A 21,510-nucleotide genomic window follows, 5' to 3' on the forward strand; every position below is an offset into this window, starting at 1 on the left:
AAAAAATTACATGTAAGGATTCGTTGCATCAGTTTTCCATGGGACAGCTGTTCATTAACACTTGCCTATTTATTTTTGTCAATTCTTAGGGTTTTATTTTAGTTGTAAAATAAACACACACAGAGATGTAAACTCATTTTGTTCTGTTGCTTCATGTTCTGCGCTTGGATAGAGGCAGATGCATTGACTGTTCATTTTGTAGCAACAGAGAAAATGTCACTTATATCATCTATCTGGGACCCTGGATTCCAAAATAAATATTTAAAGAGACAAAAAAAAAAAAAAAAAAAAAAAAAAAAAAAAGTAACAGGCTTCATAATTGTCAGTCTCATCTAGCTAGCCAGTAAGACAAAAAGCAAAGTGCTATGGAAATTCTCCAGACATTTTTGGAATTGAAATAACTATAACAATTATGCTCTTATTCTATAATTTGGGAGATCAGAAAAACTACATTAAAACAAAGCAATCCCACTTGTAAATTAACCACGATGTAATGTGTGTGTGTTCTAATTCTGTCCTTTAACCTTTGCCACTGTGTAACTGAAGGCAGCTTTTCTCCTTAGCAGATTGGGATCTAGACCAACAAGCTGTGTTCACCTTACCAACTAAACAGACATTCATGTATTACATTGGAACACTTTTACAAAAATCAGTCCTTTATTGTGGCCTTTGTGGATCCTGTTCCAGGTGCAGCGAATCTCCTTAACACAGGCCTTAAAAGCATCCACAGACCTACAATGTGCTTGAAAATATCTTTTAGTAGTACAACAAAATACATTTGATATCACCAATGATCCCTGAATATTAAAACCAAAGTTAGGATCAACAAGCATGGTAAACATAAATGAATCTTTCCTACACTGTTTAATGCAGTGGAAATCTGTCCAGCACTTTGTCTTTGAATTTTAGTTGCATTTCTTTCCCACCCCGTGTGCCAAACTTTTATTGCTGAAATGATTTGGCTTTCTAAGGCAGAAAACTATTTTCTCTTTTATATAGCAGCACTTTTCTCCATAACAAACAAGATGTGACTACTTCCAATAGAAATGTATTTAATGTAATGTATTGAGCTCATTGAGTATTTTTAGTGCATTCCTATCAAAAGGAAGATGAAGTACATTTCGTAAATCTATCCATTTCTTCAGAAGCCAACTTTTCATTTTCCTTCTTCCAGTTCTGGCTTGGCTTTTTTTTTTCTGGCTGCTTTCATGCAGGTCATGAGTCAGGATTCTTTTTCCCTGGAGAAATCAGAACTTCTCCTGTTTTCAGAAAAAAAAAAAAAAAAAAAAAAAAAAAAAAGTGGATGAATTAGATGGGAAATGTCCTGGAGCAACTAAAAGTCCTGATCCAGACGCCACTGAATGGAAACATAAATGGAAACATTTCTTAAGAGAAAACTGGCTAACGAGGTAATTCTCAGAGGTCCAGTAAAAAGGAGGAAGCTAGGGGAAAGTGGAGGATTTGGGTGTTTTTTCAGTCCTTTGTAATCCTCTTGTTTTGGGTTGCTGTGAGAACTGAGGAAGTTCCTATTTTACACAGTTTGGTGGCAGAAACCCCAAGTGTCTGCTGCAACAGCATCAGAAAACACAGCTCTTTTCCCTGTGAACCCCTCACCTGATCCAGCCTCCCAGCCCCTGGTTGCAGCACAGACCTGCGTGGTGTCACTGCTTGTGGACACCTCACAGGCCAGAGAAAAAGAAAGGAGCCAGAGCAGTAATGAAGATTTCTTCCCCAGTTTCATAAAATCATCTATAGACAAGCAGTTACTGCAAAAACTTTGCACAGAATATTCTGCTTAGCTGTCATGCTACTGTTTTTTTTCCTCCTTATAACACTGTTCGGTCTGCAATTAGGGCCAATTCCTGCCTCTCATCTCACATTTGGTGAGGGGAAGAGCCAATCCCCATATATTGAAAAGGCTGAAATTCTGTAACAAGCATTTGTAAGATTACAAGATTTTGGGGGCACCCTAACACAGTTTTGTCTGTCCTTAGTGTAGAGCATTTGTCTTGTTATAGTCTCCCTGTTGAAATCATTGGATTATTCACATCAGCAAATGTATTGGGAATAGGCATTTTACAGACAAGCCTGCCCTTTCACTCATTATCTTATTACATGAATACACATCATGGAAAAAAAGTATCCAAATTAAAGGGAGGCAGGTAGGCAGGTAGGGACTTCTGAGAACTAACCAGGTAATTATTTCCAATTTTAACACTAGTCATATAGGACTAAAAAGTCTAAGGACTTTTTGAAACATTAAATTTAGCTAGTTTTAGGTGTTTTTAAAATCCAAAATAAAATTCTGGACTTTAATGACATGTTCTAAGGCAAATTATGTGGCTTTTTATTTTCTGTTCATGTACCATGTTCATTGGATGAATACATTTGAAGAAAATGCAAGGAGCAGATAGGCTCTCTGCATGTTGGCAACCAAATATCCAAAAGGTTTCAAGCTGTCTATGCTTGTTTGGTTCTCATGTTACCCTTTAATTATCTCTGTTATGGAGATAATATTTATATTATAAATAAATATAAACATTTATAAATATTTGGACTTCTTTAATGTGTTATCTTGGAGAAGTTATTTGTACCTAGAATATGGAAGGTGTATATTCTATCTAGATATGTAATAGTATAATCCTTACAGCAAACCCGTGCTAACATAAAATTGTTTTACTAGATTGCAAAACTGCTGCAACTTGCACCAGCATTCCTTTGTGACAGTCTCCAGTAATTAAATGTGCAAGGAAATCAGTCGCTACAACTTTGAGTAAGTAGCTCTTACTCAGTTTGGAAACACTTACCATTAAGATACGCATTTCTGTGTTTCTATAAAGCAGCTGTAACATTTTGTCATTATGCTGTTTAAGTGTTACAATCACCAAAATATCACTGCTGTTTTTTACTGATTAGCTGGGGCCTGTTTTGCTTTAGCAACTATTGTCATGAAGTAGATGTTCACTTAATAGGCCTGTTTTTTTCTTTTCCTTGCAACCATCTTCAGGACAGTAGATTTGTCTGATGAATCTCTGCCATTATATCAGAGACCTGCAGAAGCCTTGGTTAGATCAGCCAAAGATGCAAAATTTTCTGAAACATAAGTGATTTTATCCAATTCAATTCTGCTATATTTTTCCATGCTTTAAAACATAGATTCTCCAGAAGGGCTGAATGAGGATACTACAGTGTCCTTCTCTTCTCTTGTAGAAAGTAAAAAAAAAAAAAAAAAAAAAAAAAAAAGCATAATGTAAACACAATTTTCTGGAACTAACAAGACCACACAACTACTAAATTAATGAAATATTGTTGGTTTTGAGTGAGTAGATAGAAAACTACACAAAAAATATTTATTCAGTCTGGTATGTTGGTTTATGAAAGTGCATTGGTCTCTCACTTCTGAAAACATTGATACATCTGCAAGCACTTTTTTTGCTGAACTAACTTGTCTAACTCTATGTGAAAGTTCACAAATAACAGAAACAATCATTTTAATCAGTGAAGTCACAAAGCCTACAAATCATCAAAATATTATCCCTTCCAGGAACTACATATGAATAGCTCAAAGAAATCACAGTATCTCACTGCGTTGTGGGTTTTGGTTGCTTGGTTTGGTTTGGTTTTTTGATCTGCAGCAAGGAAAAATTAACAGCAAAGTTAACTTAGCTGGAAATCATAAACATACTTCAGTGTTCAGTGAGTAAAAGCTATTCTGCCCTATTGCAAATGTTGCAGCATGAGAACGGGTTTTGGCAGTGCAGCAGGGCAGCTGAAGGGGTGCCAGAATAGTGAGTGCGGAGGATGACAGGCTTATTTGGCAAAATCTTTAAAAAGCAGGTATAGAAAACGGTATTAACTCACTTCAAGTTCATGCCAAGCCCACTCTTTAGTGGCAATAACTACTTAAGAGATTAAAATCAGTAAAGATGGATATAAATTTGTATTACTTGCACATTGCAAGGATTGTTCTTTTAGTGCAGTGTTTCTTAGGCTATATCTGTGTGTGTGTTGTTGTGTTATTATTATTTTTTTAATATGCTTGAGTCCTCCACTGCAGTGGGGTCAGTTTGTTTGCTTGAAGAAAAATATGTTCTCTTCCCTCCTATCATCTTAATTTTTTTAAATAGGGGGGTGAGTGTCTTCTCTTCTGGGACACTAATCATTTTGCATATTAAGACTATTCCCACGTCTCTGAATCTCTCCCTTCTCTCTCCCTGTGAAACATTGTTTTTAAATGACAACAAATTCCTCAGCAAGCCCTGAAGAAGATTTGACAGTACGTTGATCTTGCGTGTTTTCTGAAAATGTTATACTTTGAGTAGCTTCTCCTGAACGACAATAAAGATTATACGGAACCTAAGTTGGTAGCTAGAGGAAAGCAATGTGGCATTGCTTCAAAACACCTTCCAGTTCTGTGCCTACAGCATCACAGCCAGTGATCCCCAAACTTACCTCACTGCTGCTCTCCCAGAGATGCTGTGCTGACCCCAGTGTCTGGAGCCAGGGCTGCCAGGAAATCCATTTCCCTGGGGGTGGGGGTGGGGGGAGTGAATGGACTCTGCAATATTTACAATATTGATTTGATAAATAATTCCTTTTTTGTCTCACTGTAGAAGATTTATTTCACCATTTAACATCTTTCTGCAGGTGGTGCAAGCTAGTAAAACATCTGAACAGACTGAAAAAAACATGTTTTTCTTTTCATGAAACTGCAGTGTGAAGCAGTAGGCATAAATTAACGAGATATTATTGTGAATTCACAATTTTTATGACTCTGGTTTTTCTGTTTTTACACAGTAAGACTCTGACTAAACAGAGGAGTTATGAGATCAGTGCCAGTACTGTGCCACAGTGTTAAACCTACGTGTAGGTATGCAGTGGGAGCTGGGAGAAAATGTTAGGAATGAGTCTTCTACCCCAGACAGTCTCCCTCAAAAGAGAAGTACCAAGTGACCAAGGGCAGTATAGTTCGTATTGGCACCACAATAAATCCTTGAGTTTTATTTGAAATAGGAGGAAAAATACCCCAGGGAATACTATAATATGCTTTTACTGTGTGGATCCCCTGCAGATTATCTGCTGCTCCTAAAGGAGTGAGTGCTTTGCAGGGGATTTGCTGTAACTTGACAAAGGCAGCTCTCAGCTGGAATGGCCATAAAGAAATGCGGTCACACTTAGGAACCTCTGAGAAGAGTTAGTGATTTGACACTAGCCAAGTAACTCAATGGAAAGGAACAGGGATAGAGGTGGGCAGGGAAGGTTGAAAAACAAGGCAAACCCTTCACAGAACTGTTATATCAAATTCTGTGCAAAGGAACTTTTCTGTGCAAAAGAACTTTTCAGTCCAAGTCTGTTCATCTAAAGCCCTTACTGTAAGATGCTTTGTGCCCTGTTTATTGAGGAAAAATGGCATAAATATAGTGCATCTGAGCAGGATGTGACTAGAAGGGTGCAATGGGCTTCTGGTAAAGAACCACCAAGGCGTTGGCTGCCATCCTGCTGGTGTGAGGCCAGTGTGGAAAGGCTATGTCAGGTGAAGGAGGCACTTCCAGGATCCCCTCACCTGGGAGCCATTGAGAACCAATGCGACCTTTATGGATAAATTCTAGACTGGCTATTGCTGGGCAAGAGTTATCTTCTTATGCCCCTCTGGCTTTTAATTTTTATGTTTATTTTTAGGCCAGCATGTTTATATTCAGTAAAATGTGTTTGCAGTACTGAAAACTAGGCTCAGGGAGGGATCTCTAGCACAGCTGTGTCTCAAATCCCTTTTAGGGAACTGGCTCACTCAATGGCTGCACTTGAGGATTTTCACATACCACCGTATTGTTGAACAAAGGAGGCATACAAAGCAAAGAAGCTCTGACTGACATCTCCCTGTGTCGATGTCTGGATACTTCTGCAGCAATTGAAGATTTTGGGCTGTAGCTGAGGAGCGTGCCTGATCCTGAGTGGACACTTGTGCTGTTTGAAGAGGTGAGGTAGGTGCTTTCTGGCATCAGCTGCACAGTAGCAGTGCTGTCTGCCTCCTGATTTATTCAGGTCCTAGTACAGGCTTTGGTGATTACTCTGAAATTGCTGCTTGAGCAGTAGCCGGTATCATCTTGTTTCTCCCAGTGTTCAGGCATGGTATAGCTGAGTGGTCATTCCTGGAGCTAGTACAGCTGGCCACATTTCCCCAGAAATATCATCCAGAGAGCTCCCAAATGAAAAAAAAGCCCTAACCTAATAGTGTGTTGTGGGGACTTCTTCCCTGCTTCAACAAGGAGGGGTAAATTCCTACTCGAGAGCTATGCAGTAAGTAAAAAGGCAAAGCAGCCTCCTGAGACCATGGAAAACAGACACAAGTATGATGTGAGAATGAAATAGGAACAACTCTTTCAAAAATTTGTCAGTCTAGTAAACAGAAGCAAAACTCGATGTCTTCTTGCCACCATCACCATCCAGAAATCACATAGTAGTGGGTAGAAATCAATTTTGGAACTACTGGCCAGTAGAAAGATGGTCTGGGACATAGAGCAATATGACTAAGCTTTCTAATCAGAAATGATGAATGTGGGTACTATAACTAATAACAAATGCTGCACTGAGTTTCCTCAGACAGAAAATCCAGCTGGGGCAAGGCCAGTTCTGCACTATAGCTAATAGGCAAACCCATTCTCTACAATAGCTTTTTCCAGGCTTTCTTGTTTCCCTGACTCTGCTGTCCTGTGCACCTGTGGACCAGCTTGAACCTTTCCTGTTGAGCAGTACACAAAGTGACAGAAAACCTTCATAGAAAACCTGAGGCTGTGCAATATTTCAAGTCTTTCAAGCTCTGTAGTTAACACGGGATTTCTCACATCTCGGGCTGCAGCTTAAGGATGGGACAGATGAAATTTTCCATTACTCCCAGGTGTAGGGTTATAGAGTTAGTTGTCACAGTTGTCCACATTCTTCTCTGACTACAGTTTATAGAGTTGGACAATATGCGCTATCTCTTAAAAGTAATTTTTGGCTTAGATTTCCTTGCTTTTACTTTGGAACAGATGTTACCTAAAGTTGTGATTCACTTCATGATGGTATTAAAAACAAACGGGCAAAACCTAGTAAAACACTTTTCTAACTCCAGAGCGACACTGAGCTTAAGGGCCCGGATTCCCTTTAAGTGGTGTGGTTAAAACATTCTTCTCACTGGGTTTGTAAAATCATTTTTTATGTTTGTGTCCTTATCCTCAAAGTCAGATTAACAGCATATTGTCTAATTAAAGAAAATACTAGTTGGGTATTTTGCTGCAGTTCCATTTATTTATTTATTCACTTTAAAGTAAAATGACTTGTTCTTGACCCCAAGCAATTATTTCTTTATGCTCCTCATTTGAGTCTCCTTCAGTTACAATTCTGTCTAGAAGCTTTCTTCTTTTCCATGTTACCCACGTGCTTGGGAAATACATTGTTGTAATATTCTCAACTTTTTTACTTTTTTCGCTGAATACTTTTTCTTTCTAAACACACCCACAGATGAAAGACGGCTGTTTATTTCTAAAAACTTCAAGGACTGACATAGCCCAAAACGATTCTCGATCTTTCCCAGGATCTTGTTACCTGAAACAGATGGTAGAGGAGAAGAGGTGTCCTGCAGGACACTTTCCCTGAGGAAAGCAATTGCCTTTAGTAACAGTTGAGCAAATGTCAATTTTTGACTCCTAAAGACACTTCTATATTTCAGGGAAAAAAAAAAAAATCTTATTTGGAGCAACTACAACTTCTCAGACTTTCCCACAGAATAATAACAGCTGAAATTTATGCTCAGAATTCTTAAATCAGCCTCAGATTTTTAAAATTCCACTCAAAATCTTCACAGATACTTTTGTTTCTATATTCTACAAAATATCTAAATATCTCATATAGGAGAAGAAAATTACAGAAAACAAGTGAAAACTTCTCACTCATGGTAGGAATTAAAAAACAACAACAAATGCTTCTCTGATAGGTAACAGTCAGAAATATCCATAATTTCATGCTGAATATGGAAAATACGCTTGAATTAACACAATCCCCACTCTCCACTACAAAGGTTGCAGACATTCTTAGTCAAAATCTCTTTGTCCACTTTTAAATATTGCAGAAGGAACTGAAATCAGAATGTTTCAAAATAATTTGAAACATTTTTTACAAAAACTTTCTGATCCTGGGATATAGCATATATTTTACTGTTAGAAAACTGTTACGCTTTTCTAAAAATGAGGCCAAAATATACCTTGACTCGATATATCCTGGTGTATAAATCCATCTAAAATGGCTTAAGCTTATTTCGGTGTGCACAGCTCAGCGTGTCGATCCAGGTCTTATTTATTTTGTAACCTCTACTTACAAGCTCGAGTGTTTGCAGCAATCTCTGCATGCTTTGAACAAGACTCTGGCACAAATTTCTCACTGCTAAAATTAATTCAATGATGTAAATCCAGACTAAGTCATTTTGGCTTAAAGAGACACTTGAAAAAGTGGGGACATAAGGTAACCTAAATGTGATTTGCTGCTGAGGTGTTTTGATAGTGAGCATTGTCTCCTCTGCAATGCCCAGATGTCTGAAAACCCAGCTTCTGAAAAATACACCCTGTGCTTCCTCTGCAACCCGGCAGGCAGTGCCATCTCTGTGTCCATAGGAAACATCTTGTTTTATATGTTATTATAAGCTTATTATTATCTTACTATGTTAATATATCACATAATTAGCACATTTATATTAATATATTGCTATAGTGCGTAAAAATAATTAATGAATTTGTTATTGTTGATATATAAAAATATCATCATAATATTTGATCGTGTTCCACTGAGGCAAGAGCTTTGTTACCAATATCAGGAGAAGTAGAATCACACACTTGGAAGAGCTGCAGTGGTGGAGGGAAATAACAAGAACTAAAAATCATAAATGTTCTTGGTTCTTTACACAAGGCAAGGTTTTATATCATTTTAAGCAGAAGTGATGACCAAAATCAGTTTGTAAAAATTAAGTCCAGATGTCTCTGAATGTCATCGTCTTACTGACTTCAGAAAGGAAAGAAATCCCAAGAAGCTAGAAGAGCTTCCAAATAAGCATAAAATTAACTACTCTATTGGAACAATGACTAGCCATTTATCAACAGAAACCAAGCCTTGAGTGTAGGCAGTCTCCATTTAGATTAGAGAAAGGCTCAACTGCTAAAGCCTAGAGAATTTAAGGAAGAAAAGATGGACAAAGACCAGACAGCTCCTGAAACAAATGGTTATCAGACATTTGTTCTATTAGCAATATAGGGCAAGATCTTTACCTGGTATAATTACCATAGAAGCAATGCAACTAATTGTGCTGCATGGCAGCAGTAGCTGTAGTCCATGTGAATTTACTCAAACTTATATTCACATTCAAAGTGTAATGTATTTTTTCCATGGCATAGTTGCTGTGCAAAGGCAACAAATGGTCTTCGTGAAGTACTTTCTTCCCAGGCAATCCAGTAAATTAACACCTTATGGACATGTGTTTTTCACAACAAAGAGAATTTCTAAGCATTATAACTTCTCTGATCCAGCTTCATCTTGGATGGTTTATTTTTATGATAACAAAGAGGAAAGAAATGAGTTATACTTAACTTTTCGCCATTCATGGGTCTTTATTACAACAAAATTCTCTAGGATACAAGCTGCATCCAATATTCAGAGCTACTAAAAGTTTTCTGGGGCCAAGAGGCAAAGGAATGGGTTGGTTTGAGCAACTTTGCTCTTTCCTCACTAGCAGCTCAAAAATCTTGCACTACATTTTACCCTCCTCTTTCTGATATCTAGCACTTCAGTTCTTTTCCCCGTGACCAAATTATTTAGATTGTCATCTTGTTTCTCTGAGCTAGCTAGGACTAGGGGGTTGTACAGGAATTAACTTTGCAACCCTCCAGTGTCTTGGTGACCATTAGCAGTGCTCAAGAAACCTGTTTCTTCCCATAGCTCTTTCAAATCAAAGCTAATGTGACAAAACAATAAATTGCCATAGTAAAGGATAAGTGACCTTACAGAACAAATTCTGGCTTTTCTGCAAGCTTCAGAGCCTCATGCATCCCTGCAGCTGATAGTTTCCGGTTGATATTTCTATATCTGCATTGCAGGAGGTTGCGATAAGTTGTCCTCAGGTCCCGATTGAAGAAGGCATATATAAAAGGGTTAATGAGGGAGTTTGCATAACCCAACCATAGAAATGTTCTCTCAACCCACAGTGGGATACAGCTGCACGCTGTACCACAGATAAAGGGCCTGGCAGTTGAGAGGAGAAAAAAGGGCAGCCAGCACACGGTGAAAGCCCCAACAATAATTCCAAGTGTAGTGGCAGCTTTCTGTTCTCTCTTAAAGATGGAAATGTTTTTCTTGTCGTTCTTCAGGAGTCGTGAAAAGTTAGTACATTCTTCAGATTCCTTGTGCAGTTTTACAGCTCCATTCATAGAAATCCCTTCCATTTCTTCTGCCCGGGGAAAACCAGCAAACTTGTGTTTGGCAGCACTCCTCTTAGCAGCTTTGTAAATCTGATAGTACATGAAAAGCATCACTGACATTGGGATATAAAACGCAACTGCTGTGGAGTAAATTGTGTAGCCAAAGTCTTGACTGATCAAACAAACCTTTTCATCGTTTACATTTTTGGCCCAGCCAAAGAGCGGGGGTATGGTGATGGAGGCAGATAAGAGCCATACACACAGGATCATTTTAGCCATACACTTCCCGTTCTGCCTTACAGGATACGTGAGAGGCCTTGTTATTCCCAGGTACCTAGAACAACAATGTAGAGTTATTATATAATGCAGTGGTTAAACAATAAAAATAATTTCTCATAGTCTGCTATTAAATATTATAACTTTAGCTAAGGATTCTGTTTTTACATTTTTCAATGCACGTGTTTCAAACTCGTTAATCCATGTGTAGGTTTTTCACTTTAAGATTTATGGTGCTGGTATTCTGTATAAAAGCTCTTTCCTAGAGGGAAATCTCTAGCCACAGAGGACTGGGATTTTAATGCAGTTGTGCAATCTTCATGCAGATAATTAATTTTTTGGTTATTAAGGAAATTCTGAAACCAAGTTTTATTTGGCTAACTTATGCAATGGTGTGTAGACAAGTGTGTGCTCCACAAACATATAGTATATTTTTGAGTGGATGTTTAAGTACAAAGAAGCATGCATTCATCTTCATTCCTCTTACATATTCAACACTTTTGAAGATCCCTGCCACTAATCTGAGATGATGAGTTGTCTTTCTTAGTTTCACGCTTCAGACAGGCACTACAAACTGTAAACTTCTGTCAAGAGTAGATTATTCCAATACTACAATAATTCTTTTTATCATCTAATTAGAAATGACATTTATTCAATATCCTAACTTCTACCGAACAAAATAACAATCTATCACAGTGTCAGTTCAGGAAGACCTGTGAAAAAACATGGTTTTACCAGAAGCTAAGTTTAGAATGGTAAATAATCGCAAACAGACAAGAAACACGTTTACGTGTCAAGTTTTCGTAGAAAAAAATTAAGTCTGCTGACAAATTTCACATTTCCAAAGCTATGAGAGCTTAAACCACTTTTTGTTTGTTTGTTTGTTTTTTACATTTATCACTATTGTCTCATATAGCTGGACAGCAAGATCCTAAGCTTGTCTGCTCTCAACTACAGATGATCTCTTTATCTCCTCTCTAATGACGGGAGCTTTCTCTTAGATGGAATTAGATGTTTGGTGGCTTTTCTTGTTTGTTTGTTTCCACCTAACATTTATACTTGAAATTTGGTCTCTGCTCAGCTGGAACTGAACTTCCTGTTAACTTCTCAAATTGTTCCTTTGTACCCACCCACCCCCCCAAAGGAAGAATTTTCATAAAAAGCAATGTGATTCACATCACTACGTACTCATAAAAGACACGGTTTCACAACAGGTTTCAGAACATGGTTTGGGTTTCAAGAGGTACCAGCATACAGTGAAGGTTTTGGAAGGTTATAAACAAGAAATATAGTAATATGAGTATACTCTTTTTTTATCTGAGCATTTTTTCCTCTCCCTATTCACCCAGCAAGTCAAAATACAAGTATTTTCCTAGCTCTGCAGAATGCTGCATTGTTGATTTTACTGCAATGCAGTAAATTATGGCCAGCGCTGCTGCTTTAAACAAGAACCCAGGTATGCTACAGTATTAGAAAAAAAGGGATGCATCATTTCATGATCTGTTCTGATGAGTAACAACAACCACTGTCAACAACGTCACTGACATTTATATTACTGATATGGCAAGTTTTATACCACGGACAAACCGGTTTATTGTGTCCTTTTCTTGACAGCAAACACAAGCAAATGACAGCAGTCCTCTACTGTGCCAAAGAAGTCGTGCCTGGTGGTGCTGTGAGCTAGGAGTATTAAAATTGGCTGGAATTAAGGCACTAGGATGTATGAACATGGATCACAGTGTTAGAAAAGGTTGTTTCTTGTCCATCTCATCATCATCTTTAGAACATAACCATCACCCCAGTGCCAGAGGCCTTGGGCATACTGTAGATGCCACGGAGATTTCTATTTTACACAGCAGTAGCCAAAACTGGTTGCACTGCTAAGGAGGGAGACTTCTCCAAAGTGAGGAAGGAGGAAAGTTGCTCAAACCAACCCATTCTTTCTGGGACAGCAGTGGCACACCCTTAAAATTTGTCTGAGCATAGCCTGACTCAGCTACAAAAGAGCTAAAGGCACCCTTTGTGCAGAAAACTTATATGTCACTCACAGTATATTGCTTAAAAAAAAAAATCTTTAAAAAGTTGGTCCACCTTCCCGAGGTATGTATTTTTCTAGCTATTACTCAATTGCTCATTAAAAATAATATGATTATGAGGTGAGCTTCATTATGGAGCCAAAACAGTTAAATTAGATTTATGTGAAAATCAGATCTGTGGGCTACACAGGCTGAATGCCTAGTGAGGTATCAGAATATAACAAAAAGAATTCATGAAAGCAAAAGTATACTGAAAATAATTAAAATTCATTGGTTTTGCCCTGGCACCACTTTTTTTTGGGAAGCTATCTGAGCTTTAAAAATGCTATTTGAAATTAAAATACATTAATTAACATAAAAATACACCAGCATCCTTTCTGCCTTATCCATCTCGGTAAATGTAGTATGATAGGAAAAAAAGTCAGCAGGCATAAATGAAGGAACTTTATCTTTTTATCTCTATATGAAATCTATTACCCTTGAAAACTTACTTGCAACTTCAAAATAATGTAAATCATCACTGTTGTCTAATACACTAGAGAGCGTCCAAGACTTAATACATTCATGCGTTTCAAAAATGTTGTGTCAAATTCATTGCAAAAATATACTTTGTAATGCTTAATCTTTAATTACTACCTTCCAAAATGACTAGAGGTAAATCAGCTGAACTTACTGTATCGTTCCAAAAATATGTAACATCTTGAGACATTAATGCTGGGAAAGATTGAAGTCAAATTCCCCAAAAAGCCCACTTCATGTATCTCAGACATCCACACAAGAAAGAAGTGTCTTGGACTTGCTATTCTGAGATTTGTTCCTTTTCCATGCCACAGATGTTCGTTTTGATCTTGGCATGAAAGAAATCATGCCTTAGTTCTCAGTGGTAAGAAAAGGGCAATGCAATTTGCTATTCTTCTTCCTCTGTTGACTTTCCTGAATACACAGTTGTGTCAGACAGGGCTTCTTTACCACCTGTTCGTATTACACAGTAGGGACTAAATCTAGGTTTCTCCCCAGAAGCTCACTATTGCAGGCACCTGGCCATTACTTCTCATTCTGCATTGCCTGATACTGTGTGCAGCACACCCAAGTGCAGGATCCTGCCCCAAACCACTATGGGATCACTGCTACAAGCATGACCCATGGTCTGGTCACAGCCCTGCTGCCACTCCAGAAAGAAAGGCTGCTGAGTGAATGGAGGGAAAAGAGCAGAGACGACCTGTTGCAAGTATCTAGTGCATATAATGACAGAAAGATTATGGGAACTTTTCTTGTACTACGTCACTGAAATCTCTAAGACAATCCCTTGCTCAAATAGCTCAAAGTAAGAGCAGAGAATGTAGACCAAACAGAGGGAAATAGTGAGGGGGCAGAGTAAAATTGTTTTTAAATTTATGTGTAAACCCATGAGCACATCCCCAGTTCTGGGCTAATTTCTTTTGCTTTCTTCTCTTTCCTGTTGGAGGATTATAAACTGCCCCCTGTGCTGCAGTCTTATTCAGGTGTGAGGCACAAGGGGTGCCCATCCCTAGGGAGGAATAATCATCACTTGCCATCCCATTTCTGTAGTTCTGCTCATACATAGGTGCGAAGAGCTTCTTCCTTCCTGGGGTGCTATCATCAACTATTGTGAACAGCCACCATTTGCCACGTTTGCAATAAGAACAATGCAAAAGGTAAATGAATTAGTCATTTTTTCCCTTTCTCTTAATAAAAATCTGTCTCCCCATCATTTTGAATTTTTTCCCAGAACCTCTAAATTGTTATAGACAATAGTAAAACCAGTACAACTGTATAGGAGAACATTCAGGGCTTTTTGTTTAGTTTTGTTTTCGTTCTGTCTTTTTGATGTTGATGTATTACAATGATCCATTAGGACAGTTTTTGTCCCACAGGGCTAACACAGTCTCCATTGTCACTTGAACTGCAGATCACACAGGCATTTGTTATGAGTGTGCTCAGTGTACTAAATACTACAGAAAGCGTTGGGCTGTAGCTTACATGGATGGTAGGCAGTGTGTCACAGACAGAACAGGAATCCACAGACCCTGGTTTCCATTTCTGGCACATCATTTTATCTTACTGTGACTCTTTGTATTCCTTCCTCCCATCTGTGCTTTTCTTAGCTATTTGCTTGTTGTGATGGCTGTCATATTCTACCGCTGGCACAATGATTAGCAGGCCGAAAACTGGACTGCTACTGTGTGCCACTTGATGTTACTATATATTGAAAAAAAAAAACAAAAAGGAAAAAAAAAATCCGAACACCCTACAGGCTCAATACAATTTCTTTTATTGTAAATATGTTTACTTTATTGTCTAACCTAGAAAACTGTAAAAAATAGTTTGCTTTTTCTCCACTACTGTGAAGTGAGTTCACACAGGCATCTCCTCATCATCAAAAAAAAAAAAATCATGAAAATATTTCTCATTATCCGCATGTGAATAACTCTCCATTTGTGACTGAAACAATTCCATAGATACGGAAGAAGATACCAATTCTTTCTCCAAAAATAAAAAAGCAGCAGTGCCAGGCATGGTAGCATTTCAGGTTAACCTGAAATAGTGGCTTGAATCTTTTTTTTTTTTTTTTTTTTTTCTTTTCCCAGCAGAAAATTAATTCCCTTTTCTTTGTTCCCACCTGAGAAAGCTAAATATTTGCTATATTTAGGCTGTAAAATGGTAAATTGTTCATAGCTAGATTGGAAATTTTGTGATAGGTCTATTCCCTCAACCTTCTGAATTACGAATAAAGCAAACTGAGACAAACTGAAACTTAACAGCTACATCAACTTCAACAATAGAAAGAAAATAGTATTAGGATGGTCCAATTCATCTCTGTTATTTGTCTGTGATGATAGTCAGAGTAACAGAAAAATAAACAGCTAAGAGCATCAAAACTGTTTGAAAGCCTCCTGCATAACCCAATAGTAAATTGAATGCACCGTGACATGGGGATTGCTTATGCTTTCTTTTGAAGCACACACACATAATTCCTTTGCCTCTGGTCTCCATGTACTTTATAAGTAGATGGAATTCTATTTTAATTAGTGCACATTTGTTTCTAAGACTTTATCTGGCTGGTTACTCCCTATCACTGACCTTATCTATCAGTTGGTTATTCCTGAATCAGTTTAGCATCTGCCACGCTCTGACCTTGCTTTTATGAAGCAGATCAGAATACTGTGGAAAAGAACTGGAAAAGCTGTAGTGAAAATTACACAGATGTGTATTACAGCTATTTCTATCAGGAATCTGATACTCTTCTATTTCTGTCACTTTACTATTTGAGTTGGAGTTGAGCTTAAGCTGAGGTTTTCTGTTCTTCCTATTTTTGATTTTTATAGAAGTGTTTTCCTTAAAAAGTACAAAAATGCTTACTAGTTTGCTTTTGTGCTCTTTTTCTAGTACAGCAGCTTTTCAGCTTCAATACATAGTTCCTTGTATTTGCTTATTTGCCAACCCACAGCTATACAATCCTGTCTAATGATTCACCTGCCATAATAACTTATCCTGAATAATGATGCAAATCTTTTGCTCTTCCGTTGGTGGCCGTGGTTCTCTCATGATCTTCCACATTTTTCTGTTCAATTCAGTGCAACATTAAGAGATACTTAGCAAGAATAGAAGGACGATGCTATTCCTAAAGCTATCCAGCATTCAGAACCATCCCTAGTATGCCAATCTATCTAGAATTATTGTTTTTGCTTTGATTTGTTTTGATATATTAAAAGGGAAATTAAATATAACATGCTGAAACAATGGTCAAATCTATTATTTCTGTTATGGCTACATTGAACACCCTAACTGAAATTGTCTTCTTTTCAGAGGTACTGTGTACACACTAAATAGGAGATGCTTTGTCCCACAGAACTGCATTTAGACAAATAAGCTATATAAACTGATCAGGGAAGTATTATTCTTATCACGTACTTAAGCAATTGAGCAAAGGGTTAAAAATACAAAAAGACTTAAGTGGTGAGATATAGGTATTAAAGTGCATGACTATGGTGTTATAATGTGAAAACTGACCTTGTTAATTATTGTATGATGGCCTTGATACCTGTCTTTCTGCAATAGAGACTGGCCTCATAATCACTTCATGATAACTCACAGTTTATTGTCACAGAAGAGGAATATATTTCAGAGGCAGTAACAGAAATACTCTTCTTCACAGAAGTGAACTGTTACTGATTTTATTGCATATGTGACAGCTTTCAGAGTATGTATTAGATCACTTCAAAATGTAAACACTAAGTATTGTGCAATTTCAGAGTGAGACAACAGAACTAAGAAAATCAAACCATTAGTGAGGGAAAAAAAAAAAAGACTGTTCAACTTCTTCTGTGCTCCATCTGGCTAAACATCGCATCTTTTCTATGCAGTGAATTAGCACACACTCTAAAAAAAAGTCTCAGCACAGTTGCCAGATTCCACTTCTTAATTGCATTTGCTAGAAGTGGTTGAGGCCCTAATTTCTCCTTTGTCGTCAATCTTGAATGCTGTAACATGAAAGACCTTAAATGGTATGGTATGGTAAGACCTTAAATGTAGTGGTATCTATTATGTTAGATGCTTACTCTTCATGTTTCAAGTAAGTTCAACATTACTGATATTATTGAAATAGTGATACTTAAATTGTGATGCTTGGAAGAATTGTCATGAAATATTTGCTATGCCTTCAGCAAGGTTAACGTTTTCTATTATTTGTCCTCTTGCTCTCAATTAAATATATTTCCTATAAATAACTTATCTTTACAAAAGGAAGACATTCCTACTGTTAGAGTGGGTATATGTTAAGTACAGTATTGTACTTTTATTGTTCATAGTAAATGTTCTGACATGATCTTTCTTTTCCTCAAAAATCATTATTTTTGATGGAACTCAAGAAGCATATGTTTTTCTGGCAGTGGGAGAAGATTAAGTCAATCAAAATTAAATATCTCTTCATTCTAAAGGAATATAACTTCCCTGGTAGAAGACTGCGTTCTCCTCTTTTAACTTTCTCTCCCTTTTCCTGTACTTTCATGGACTCCCTCCTGTATCATGCATTTTAATATTTATTTTAGTTCATTCTTTTATTCCACTGATTCTATTTTTATTTCACTTTCTTGCCCAGCTTTATTTCTATTTCTCTCTTAGTTCTGTATATTTCCTTCTTAATTTTTGCCTACTCATCTCAGACTTCTGTTCCACAGATGGGGGGGATGTAGTCTGCTGTCATTCTAACAAATATGTAACAGCCATATTTCCAGAAAGATATTTGCGATGTCTTTCCATTCAATCTTTCTCATCTTAGTCATAATTTCTGTAACCATATTCCTCTTTCATTTCAGACCTCAGAAAATTTCTTTTAGCTGTCCTAACCCTTTGCCTCTAATTTTCCCACTGCATGATTGTCAAAGTATTTGTCACCAGCTACTGCCTTGTTCTTAGCTACCTGACAAAACATTTTGGTACCTTTTGGTTTTCCTCTGCAAATGATATGCTGGATGAAAGAAAAGGTCCCAACAAACAGTTGCTGATGTATATATATATATATATATATATATATATATAAATATTTCTTTGTGCAACACAGCCTAAATGTTAGATAACACATACTTCCTGGCCAATATTACATAATTACACAGATAAATAAATTATAGACTAAACCTTAAGGGATAACCTGTTTTCAGCAAATATTCTTGTTTAACATAGCATGTGCGTATTTTCCTTTCTTGTATTTTCACCAATGATGTAAAGATAGGAGACATAAGAAGGGAAATGGATTTCAGCTTATTTCATCCCTCACCAGCCTCCTAGAATCTAGATGTATTTAAAAACTGAAGAGGATTGGCAAAGAAATTCTTTGAATGAAGTTACACAATGTAATGGAAGATTTCCTATTTTAAAATGTTTACAAAGTGTCTAAACTCTATCTTTGTGGGTTTCTTCATCTCTGGTCTTCTGCATTATGTGTGGCTTGCTTACCGATCGCAATAGGATTAATTGTAATTATATAGCTCAAAAGTGCTTCCCAACCCACTCCTTGATAGATAATCTGTAACACTTCAAAAGTACTCTAAATATGGGCACATTACACATGGGTAGAATCAATTTTTCCTTATATTGTTCAACTATTTGCAAAGTTGAGGGAAAATAAATATTTTCATGCTTTTCTAGAAGAAGCAGCATAACTGTGTCATGGGTGACACTTTGCCCGCTTCTGCCCTTTCTTCCCTGCCAGAGATTCAAAGTTCCCTTAGTTTATTTATTTTTTACATTCACTATTTTCCTCCAGTAACAACAAGCAAGTAATAGTGGAAGAAGAAGTGAGAAGCGGGTCAAAAGGCTCTTCCTAATTTTTAATTCCTTACCAAAAGTGAAAAATTGTATAATCAAAATACACAGTGAAGTACAATTTACAACATACTAAGATTTCAACATACAACATTCCTAAGATTTCAGAAATATTCCCTGCTTCTCAGGTTTTTTAAGCAACGATGTGGTATCTTGTTTTATTAATTTATCACAAGATGCCAGGCCCCTTTTTGAGAGGGCAAAGAAGATATATTTTAGCTCTCCAATACTATCTGAGAAGACTAGACCAGGGAAGCTTTGTCCTAGGAAAGAATTAAACGGAAAATACACTCTCATTTTTTCCTGTCTGGTTGTGTTGCAATGTTAGTGTCAGATTGGGTGTACAGTAAAATATAAGTTCAGGCTGGAATAAAACTGGGGAAAGGGATTGTATCTCATATAGCCTTATGTATGAAAAGAGCTAGCTAAATCTGGAAATGTAAAATAGGTCTGAGGATGACAAGTAACTGATTTTCTGTGACTGGAGAGGGTAGCTCTGACAGTGAGCTTGAGGAGTAGCAGAAGAAACCTTGAGCACAAATACATATGATTCTAAAGCTGAGGCTTGATTTGAAATGTTGCTTAATAGTGTTACACGGGACTCAAGAAGGGGGAAAAGCCAGAGATGTGCTGGGATTTACTTATGTTTGTTCTCGTATCAGTTTAGAAAATCTGAATTAGCAAGTGAATGGATGGGATGAAGGACTGGACCACTGGTTACTGGTAAGATACTGGCAGAGAAATGATATGGCTCTATTCTTTTTTCATTGCAATAAAGAAATTGAGGAGGAATGCTTTAGGACGGGAAGTTATCTTTATAATGGCCTTTAGTTTCTGAGAAGTTAATTTCATATCCTGATCCTTATTACCAACCATTTCTATCTCCTGCACAATAAACTTCACTGTGTTCTTGCAGTTAGACACAGTCTGTCAGAAGATGGGCATTAGCCATAATCTTTTGCTGAATGCTTACATGATTTGAGGATCTAAATCTTTACATGATCTATCTGCTCATTGGCCTAAGCCACTTATATAACTGAAGGTAAGGTTCAAGTTCCTGAACTTCATTTGATCCTATAGGCTAGCCAGTATAGGAAAAACATGAAATTTGGATGTCATCAGGATAACCCAAGTTGCCCAGCTGATAGGCAGAAACACTCCAGACAGTTGATACTGGCATAGCTGTTGTTAGCAAAAGTTTTATTTGCTGCTTTGCCCTTGCTGTGTGGGAGAATTACTTTAAGCAAAGATGTGGTTTCTTGAGGCACCAGTTGAGACGTAATGCGTACTCTGCTAAACAGAGACAGTTCCTGAGCAAAAGAAAATAGAGGAATGGAAAAGAATAAATTCTACAGATAGAAACTGAAAAAAGATACCAAATCCATACTTTCCTCTTCTGGGTTACTGCCGTCCTACCTCTCCCATCCCTCACGCCTAGGGCCTTCATCAAAGCTAATGAAGATTACAGGTTCTTGCCAGAGTTTATCCTACTTCTAACATAATTTCCCTCCTCCCCCTTACTGACTTCAGAGGATTTGGTTCTCTAACTCACAACATATTAACAGAGCACACATCTCTTTCCCTTTCATATGCTGGCTGTTGTTGTCCTGTGGCAGACAAGCGCTCATGATTCCAGGCCAGCCTGCTGGCTTCAGCCAGGCCATAGGAGATGTGCCAGGAGACAACCACCAAACCTGCCTCAGTCTTGGGACTACCCTGTTCTGTGCAAACATTCAAGTAGACTGTAATAAAAATACCAATGTGTTTTCTCTCAGTTCTGTACTCTGACAGTCAGACACCAACACAAACATGCCCTAGGTGAGCAATGAAGCAGTCTGAGGCCTAGTGTCTGCAACATGTTTTGGCCAACATGTCAGTCTAACCTAATCTCCTCCCACAGCTATGCAGGAACATACACAAACACACACACCAGATGAACCCTTTGCGTATGGCAGCAAGTGGGTCTCAAAACGTATGTGCTACACAAAAAGTTGAAAGCCTAGTAAGCTCTAGGAGGGCCTTCAGAGAAGGTACTGAAGTGCCTCTGGTCAGCACATGGCATGCTGCCTGTGTGGATACGGCTGGGGCAGCCTGGAAACATTCTCAGGGCAAGTGGTGGAGACATAATCGGGGATGGGACACCAGGCCTTTAAATTGTTCTCGGGGAAAGATGTCCAGTTCAACACCACAAAAATGACAAACATGGAATCCCCAATTCCTGCATCCAGCTGGGTGCTCTGGCTGTTGTTCCCTGAGCACCATAGTGACACAAGATGCAGTCGTCCTACATACATTGCTTTTTGCAGGAGAAAACCTAAGCACACAGGAAGGGAGATACAGAGAGCTCTGTTCTGAGTGATCAGGGAACCTGAATATCAGGGTTTGCCCTGAGCATACCAGGCTTTCAGTCTACATAC

At 37.8% G+C, this 21,510-nt stretch overlaps 1 protein-coding gene across 1 annotated transcript in view; it reads right to left on the reverse strand.

Annotated features, from left to right (window-relative positions):
• Positions 1-390: 390 nt before the first annotated feature.
• HTR7 (5-hydroxytryptamine receptor 7) overlaps positions 391-21,510 on the reverse strand; it is a 39,023-nt gene continuing 17,903 nt past the window's right edge. Inside the window, exons 2-3 of the mRNA XM_035329796.1 lie at positions 10,027-10,773; positions 391-1,259 (exon numbers count right to left, since the gene is read on the reverse strand). Of these exons, the coding sequence (XP_035185687.1) occupies positions 1,223-1,259; positions 10,027-10,773 (784 nt within the window). The 3' untranslated portion in view covers positions 391-1,222. The remainder of the gene's footprint in view (positions 1,260-10,026; positions 10,774-21,510) is intronic.

Source organism: Oxyura jamaicensis, chromosome 6 (genome assembly GCF_011077185.1).
Source record: "Oxyura jamaicensis isolate SHBP4307 breed ruddy duck chromosome 6, BPBGC_Ojam_1.0, whole genome shotgun sequence".
Lineage (NCBI taxonomy): Eukaryota > Metazoa > Chordata > Aves > Anseriformes > Anatidae > Oxyura > Oxyura jamaicensis.